We start from the raw sequence: 8,369 nt of genomic DNA, 5'->3' as shown, positions 1-8,369 counted from the left end.
GCATTGTTGATATTTAAACGTGAGTGCAGGGGTAGTTTTAGTAGCACGTATTGTTGAGGCATCGTGGCCTTTTCGGTGAGCTCGGGCTATCTTTTTGCTTGATGGCCCGTCCCTATTATCGGCCTAATCCAATTTAAAATTGTTACGTTTGTACGTTAATTTTATTCTTCAAATATTTGTCGAGCCTGTGATGTTTGTGGATTAGTGTACTGAAATTTTTTACATGTATCGAAAAGCGAATGAATTGTATTACACAATGGGGAAAAAATTGATTTATCGCTTGCGACGACGTCAAATGCATTCAAATTGTTCAACGTCTGTTTTGCTCGAATTAAATTATTTGTGGGCTTTTTCCATGGTCATTTATTTTCTTATTTCTATCGGTAACGATGGGCAGTATGTGATACACGTGTGTTGTAGCTTTGACATCAATTAGGGAAATGACAGCCTTTGACTATTCAAATAATTTCATATGGGTTAGCTTGTGGTTCACTATAAAATGACAAAAGGGTATAATGGGAAATGTAGTTTCATATGTCACATATGAAAGAGGCATAATAATGCAGAGGTCCCACCATGATGTGGTGTAAAAAAAATGCATTATGAGAGAAAAAATGTGGATCGAATGGAGGATTTAATTAAAAAAGAGCCAGCCCAATTAAAAGAAAAATAATAATAAAAAGGATGAGAACAATTTCGCAACATGGCCCGTCTATAGGTGGCAATACAAGACGAGGATGCTTGGACCAACATGACCCGTTTTAACAAAGTCACCAAACGGCATTGTTGATATTTAAACGTGAGTGTAGGGGTAGTTTTAGTAACATGTATTGCTGATGTATCGTTGCCTTTTTGGTTGGCCCGGGCTATCCTTTTTACTTTATGGCCCGTCCCTATTATTGGCCTATTCCAATTTAAAATTGTTACATTTGTACGTTAATTTTATTCTTCATATATTTGTCAAGCCTGTGATGTTCGTAGATAAGTACGCTGAATTTTTTTACGTTTATCGAAAAGCGAAAGAATTGTATTACACAACGGGAAAAAAATATTGATTTATCACTTGGGACGACGGGAAATGCATTCAAATTGTTCAAAATGATATTCATGTCACACTCTAAAAATTATATTAAATATAGTCAATCAATCATGCAAAATGATTGTAGTACACTATTGTTAGAATAGCACCTAGAAATTAAAAGAAAAAAGAAAGAATATCATCTATAGGCAAAGTTGATAAGGACAACTTGAACATTTTAAAGTATGAACTTTTGGAATTGGAATAATAATAAAGAAGACGAGAATAATTCCGAGACATGGCTTGTCTGTAGGTGGCCCTACAAGACGCGTGGGTCGATTATTTAACCTCCAATGTCAAGGCAAAAATTGACAACCTATTCAATTTCCTCTTAATCTTAATTGTATTTGCTTTCCAATTGTCCGTTCAGTCGTCGTCAACCCTCCAAGAAACTGCAATTAACTAGACACAAAAGAATGACAGAGAGCGTAGTATCATTTCTAGTGAATCAGCTAGCAACACTGATCCAAGAAGAGAGACAACTATTAGGAAGTCTTGATGAAAACTTCATGTATATCCATGATCAACTGGAGCTAATGCGGCCTTTTTTGCAAGGTGCTGATGCACAAGATGGCAATCCTCAACTCCAAGCATGGGTTAAACAAGTGAGGGGGGTTGCTTATGATGCTAAAGATGCCATCGACACATTTATGTTACAACTTGCAAATCTTTGTGCAGAAGATGTATTCTGCTGCTGTGTCCAGGAGATCTATATTTTTTTAAAGAAGCTCAGAGTGCCCATAATATTGCGTCTGATTTGGAAAACATCAAGGGAAGGGTCACGAACATTTTTGAAGCACGTGAGAGGTACCAAATAAAAAATGTTGCACCGCTGAGATCTAGGTCTACCTTATTGTTTGATGGGCGTAATGATGCACTTTTGGTGGACGAAGCTAAGCTTGTAAGAATTGACAGGCCAAAAGAATTGCTCATTAAAGAGCTTCTTGATGATGAAACTCGGCTTAAAGCTATTTCTGTGTGGGAAATGGGAGGATCGAGGAAGTCCACATTGGTTAAACGGATTTACGAGGATGAACGAGTGAAAGGAAAATTCTGGTGCCATGCTTGGATCACTGTTTCTCGGTCCGTTCCCATCATGGAGCTTCTCAAAGACTTGATTCGAAAGTTGCCCGATGAAATCAAGGAACCTATACCTCAGGAACTCAAACAAGAGGTTGAATTGAAAGAACTTGTCAAGAAATTCCTCTCTGAATGTCAGTATATTATAGTTTTTGATGATGTATGGAGCACTGATTCATGGGATGCTCTTAAGCATGCACTACCTGACAAAAATATGAGTAGTCGTGTAGTGCTCACTACACGGATACTCGATGTGGCTAACTTAGCCAGTGGGACGGAATATCCGGGCTATGTCCATGAAATGGAGGCCTTATCTGATGAAGACTATTGTAAACTACTTTGTAACAAGACTGGAAACGAAACCATCCCCCGACATCTAAAAGACTCTACAAATGGCATATTGGATAAATGTAAGGGTTTGCCTCTTGCCATTGATGTTGTTGGTGGTCTATTGGATATGAAGGACAAGAACAACATAGAGGAGTGGAGTACAGTTTGTAGCTACCTTAACACCAAGCTACATGGTTATAGCGATAACCTTGAAAGAATACGACAAATACTTCTTCTAAGTTACCATGATTTGCCTTACTATCTCAAGACTTGTCTATTGTACTCGAGCATTTTCCTTGAAGATAGTACTAACTTTGAAAGAATACGACAGGTACTTCTTCTAGGTTACTATGATTTGCCTTACGATCTCAGGACTTGTCTATTGCACTTGAGCATTTTCCCTGAAGATCATATGATTGACTGTATGATATTGATTCGTTTATGGATAGCTAAAGGATTTGTGCAAGGGAAAGAAAGGTTGACAAAAGAAGAGGTTGCACTTCGTTATCTTGAGGTGCTTATTAATAGAAGCCTAATCCAAGTTGTAGAGAGATATCCAGATGGAAGGGTAAAACTATGTCGTATCCATGATATTGTACATGAAATTCTTGCTTCTAAGTCAAATGAGTAGAATATTGTGAGCACAGGAATCGGAAGAGATTCAGAGTTGCCTGATAAAGTTCGAAGGTTGGCAATACGTACTTCCGTAGACAGCGGCCACCTAGAAATTAATAGGTTGAAATATCTACGATCACTGATATTAACAGTATCCGAATATTCACTATTTGAATCATTCTCATCGGAGCTGCGATTTGAATCATTCTTATCGGAGCTACTGTCAGGTAGTCGAAAGTTGCTAATGGTATTGGACTTAAGAGATGCTCCACTAGGAAAGATCCCAAGTGAAGTTTTCAAACTTTATCATCTTACGTATTTGAGTCTCAGGGGGATAGAGGTTGATGTAAAAATTGAGTAACTAAGAAGAAGGATGAAGATTTTCTGAAATAATATTCAATATATATCTTACATACTTGGCTGGTACATTAGAAAATATATATAGCAAAAGTGTTCTAACCATTTTCATCAACCACCACCTACCTACCATTGCCATGCTTTTAGACAGATTATATGGCATTACATATGGCCATACTATAACAAATTTTTAAATACACAAATAAATTAAAATATACTCCAAACAAACAAAATACACTATCTTTGGACAGCAAAAGTATCAACTAGCATTAACATTCCTCCTTGAGACTTTTGCTGGAAACACTAAAGCAACTCCTCAATGTTTCGAACTTTCCTCTGGACAAAGCTTTTGTTAAGATATCAGCATATTGCTCACTTGAATTGCAATGCACAAGCTTTATTTCCAGCCTCTCTTGAGCTTCCCTAATTGAATAATACTTAATCTTTATGTGTTTTGTTCTCCCATGGAATACTAGATTTTTTACCATTGCAACCATTGATTTGTTGTCACAATAAATGACTGTTGCATCAGATTGTATGTGTTCAAGATCCTCCAACATTTTCCTTAACCAAACAGCTTGGTTTGTTGCCTCAAATGCTGCTATATACTCCGCTTCAGCAGTTGATTGTGCCACAGTCTTCTGCTTCATCGAATTCCAGCACACAATGTTTGAACCAACATAAAACACATAGCCTAAGGTACTCTTCATGTCATCTACTGAACCTGCCCAGTCACTATCTATATAACCAGTTAAAACCAAGTCCTCTGATCTCTTGAACCAAATCCCTAGATTCTCACATCCTTTTATGTACCTAAGGACTCTTTTTGCCGCTTGAAAATGTAATTCACTTAGCTCTTGTCTGAATCTGGGCAGCAAATTTGTAGGATAGGTGATATCTGGTCTTGTTGTTGTAAGATAGAGCAAGCAACCGGTTAGACTTCTATAGATCTTTTCATCCACTCTCTTAGTACCATCTTCCTTCATTAACTTTAGATTTTGTACTAATGGAGTGCTAACCGATTTGCAATTTTCCATATTGAACTTCTTCAACACTTCCTTGACATATCTCTTTTGGCAAACAAAGATACCTTCCTTAGTTTGTTCAATTTCCATTCCTAGAAAATATTGCATCTCACCAAGAGCTGTCATTTCAAAACCTTTATTTAATGCCTCCTTCACTTTTTCAATCAAGGTGCAATTGCTACCGGTTATTAGCAAATCATCAACATATAAGGATATGATGATCATTCCTTCTTCCACATATTTTATGTAAAGTGTTTGCTCATTTACACTTTTAACAAATCCCAACAGCACAAGTGATCATCAATGCGGTTGTACCAGGCCCTTGGAGCCTGTTTTAAATCATACAAAGCCTTTTTTAATAGATACACTTTGTCTTCCTCACCTGCCACTGCAAAGCCTTCCGATTGTTCAATGTAGATTACTTCATTTAAGTGCCCATTTAGAAAAGCAGATTTTACGTCCAACTGATGTATCTTCCACATTCTCTGAGCTGCAATTGCAAACAACTTGATAGTTTCATATCTTGCAACTGGTGCAAATGTATCAGCAAAATTGATTCCAAACTGCTGTGCATACCCCTTCACTACCAATCTGGCTTTGAACTTGTTTATTGATCCATCAGGGTTCATCTTGGTTTTGAACACCCACTTGACCCCAATCACGTGCTTATCAATTGGTCTGTCAACCAGTTCCCAAGTCTCATTCTTTTCAATCATATTTAGTTCTTCCTTCATTTCTGCCAACCAGTCCTGTGAACTCACAGCATCAGCAAAATTCGATAGCTCTAGTATGGCAGAGTTGCATCTAGCATATACATCAGCAAGGGGTCTTGTCTTTAGCACAATATTTTCTGAGTCTGAGTCACTATCTTGATCTGGACCAACTGGTTCCTCTCCATTATGATAGTGTCCTCAATTTCATGAGCAACTAGCCTTGGAACTTGCTGGTTTTCCAGGCTTCTTGTATCGCAATTCCAGGTAGCACTTTCATCAATTTTAATATCTCTGCTGGATATTATCTTTTTGGTTTGTGGAATATTAACATTATATCCTTTTGCATTACTACAATAGCCAACTAAAACACCAACCTCAGCTTTTTGGCTAAGCTTATCCCTCTTTGCTTCAGGTATATGAGTGTAACAAACACTTCCAAAAACCTTTAAATGTGCCACATCTGGTTTTGTTCCATACCAGGCTTCATAGGGAGTTTTTCTTTCCAATGCTTTAGCAGGAAGTCGGTTTAAAAGATACATAGCTGTGCTAACAGCTTCTGCCCAGAATTCTTTGGGAAAATTCTTTTCAAACATGAGACATCTTGCCATCTCCATGACTATTCTCTTCTTCCTCTCACAGATGCCATTTTGTTGAGGTGAGTATGGGATTGTGAGCTGATGCTTTATCCCCATATCATCACAAAAATGATCAAACTAGCTGCATATTCGGTCCCGTTATCAGTCCTAATGGCCTTTATCTTGCTGTCACATTCATTTTCCACTTGTTTTTTGAATTTCTGAAATACAGCTGCCACATCTGATTTCAGTTTTAGAAAAAACACCCAACACATTTGGGTTGAATCATCAATAAAGAGTATGAAGTACTTACTGCCATTAAGTGTCTGTGTATTCATTGGACCACACACGTCAGAATGTATTAATTCCAATTTATTTATAGCTCTTCTTGACAGATTTTTAGGAAATGGCATTCTGGTTAGTTTGCCCTTTTGACACACCTCACATATACATGTTTCATCACCTACATCTGGAATGTTTTCAACAAGTTCTAGATTGTGCAATTGCTTCAATGATGTGTAATTTACATGACCAAATCGTTTGTGCCATAAAGAGGAATCAACCACAGTGCAAGAAAGTGCCTGATTTTTCACATTTTTCCATTCCAATGGAAAGCTTCTTTGTTTCATTTTGATAGACATTAGCTCCTGATTTTTTGAATCAAATATGGTACAACCATCTCCTTTGAAGATCAATGTATATTGCTTCTCAATTAATTGACCAACACTAATTAAATTCGGGTCAATTTCTGGCACAAAAAGAACATCAGAAATGAGTTTGGTACCTGATGGTGTTTGAACTGAAATAACACCTATTTCCCTGACTTCCACATGTTCTCCATTGCCAACTTTAACCTTTGATCTGTAGGCATCATTCAACTCGACAAAGATACTTGCATCTGATATCATATTATGAGTACAGCCACTGTCTAACAGCCAATTCTCCACACTACTGCTGGCTTTAAAATTGATGGTTGTGAACAGGTGCTCTTCCTGGTTTTGTTGCTGATTTTCAGCCACTTGAGCTTGAGGCTTTGATTGCTTGTCTTTTATGCTTTTACAAACCTTTTGAATATGTCCAAATTGCTTACAACTTCGGCATTGAACTTCAGGTCTGTACCAGCACCATTTGGGAGAGTGCCCTGTCTTTTTACAATGAACACAAGGTGGATAAGCTCCACTTTTGCTTGCACCTTTGCTGCTTTCCCCCTTCTTTCGTTCATCTTGCTACTTTTTAGTCCCAAAACTAGTTTGAGCCTTATATCTCCCTTTAGCAACCAAAGCCCCTTCCACCTATTCTTCTTGCCTCATCAGCCTTCTTTGTTCAGTGGCCTGCAAAGCGTTCACCAATTCTGATAAGGTGATGGTGGACAAGTCTCTTGAATCCTCAAGAGATGAAATCTTTGCCTCAAATTTTCCAGGCAAACTGATCAACACTTTCTCCACAATTCTTCTGTCAGGCAGATCATCTCCTAGCAGCCTTATCTGATTTACAACCTTCAACAGCCTATCAGCATACTCCTTAACTGATTCTGAGTCTTTCATCTTCAAAGTTTCATACTCCCTCCTTAGGTTTAACACTTGCATTTGCCGTGTTCTTGCATTGTCCCTGAATTCCTCCTTCAAATTGTCCCAGGCTTCCTTGGCCGTTTCACAAGTGATTATCCTTGTGAAGATGGCATCAGAAACAGCAGATTGGATGCATGAGAGAGCCTTAAACTTCTTAGCAACTTCTTCACTATGTTGCTTAAGTTGAGCAATTGTTGGATTTGCTCTAAGTGCCGGTGGTTCACTTCCAATTTTAGTTATCTCCCGCAGGTCGTATGCCTTCAGGTAAGCCTTCATTTTTGCTGCCCAAAAATCATAATTTTCACCTATAAATAGGTGCTGAGAAACCACTTGAAGCCATCCTTAAAACTCTCAAGAATCAGTTGGTTATGTTGTGAAGGTCTGCTGGTTTTTTCTTGAACCTATCTCCCATTTTTTTCAGCTTCTTCTAAGATCAGATCTGCTCTGATACCACTGATGTAAAAATTGAGTAACTAAGAAGAAGGATGAAGATTTTCTGAAATAATATTCAATATATATCTTACATACTTGGCTGGTACATTAGAAAATATATATAGCAAAAGTGTTCTGACCATTTTCATCAACCAGCACCTACCTGCCATTGCCATGCTTTTAGATAGATTATATGGCATTACATATGGCCATACTATGACAGATTTTTAAATACACAAATACATTAAAATATACTCCAAACAAGTACTACAAAATACACTATCTTTGGACAGCAAAAGTATCAACTAGCATTAATAGAGGTCAAGGTCATTCCAGAGTCAATTGGACAGTTTCAATGTCTAGAGACTTTAGATCTTAAACACACTCAGGTCATTTCTTTACCAATTGAGATCCTAAAACTCAAAAGGCTTCGACAACTCTTAGTATATAAATATAATAGTGAAACGGTAGATTATGACCAGCCCTTTGATTATGCTCAAACCTTTAAGGCTTCATACAAAATAGGATGCTTATCGTCCCTACAGAAGCTTTGTTATATAGAGGCAAACCAAATGGGTGACAATACAATAGTGAGA

The 8,369-nt window shown here is 37.6% G+C and overlaps 1 protein-coding gene across 1 annotated transcript in view; it reads left to right on the top strand.

The window, feature by feature from the left end:
- LOC111403362 (disease resistance protein RPM1-like) overlaps positions 1-3,464 on the top strand; it is a 13,447-nt gene extending 9,983 nt beyond the window's left edge. Inside the window, exons 3-5 of the mRNA XM_023031844.1 lie at positions 1,449-1,761; positions 1,812-3,056; positions 3,120-3,464. Of these exons, the coding sequence (XP_022887612.1) occupies positions 1,449-1,761; positions 1,812-3,056; positions 3,120-3,464 (1,903 nt within the window). The remainder of the gene's footprint in view (positions 1-1,448; positions 1,762-1,811; positions 3,057-3,119) is intronic.
- Positions 3,465-8,369: the final 4,905 nt, after the last annotated feature.

The sequence above is a fragment of the Olea europaea genome, chromosome 1 (assembly GCF_002742605.1).
Source record: "Olea europaea var. sylvestris chromosome 1, O_europaea_v1, whole genome shotgun sequence".
NCBI lineage: Eukaryota > Viridiplantae > Streptophyta > Magnoliopsida > Lamiales > Oleaceae > Olea > Olea europaea.
This window is presented reverse-complemented; position numbering and strand designations above follow the sequence as displayed.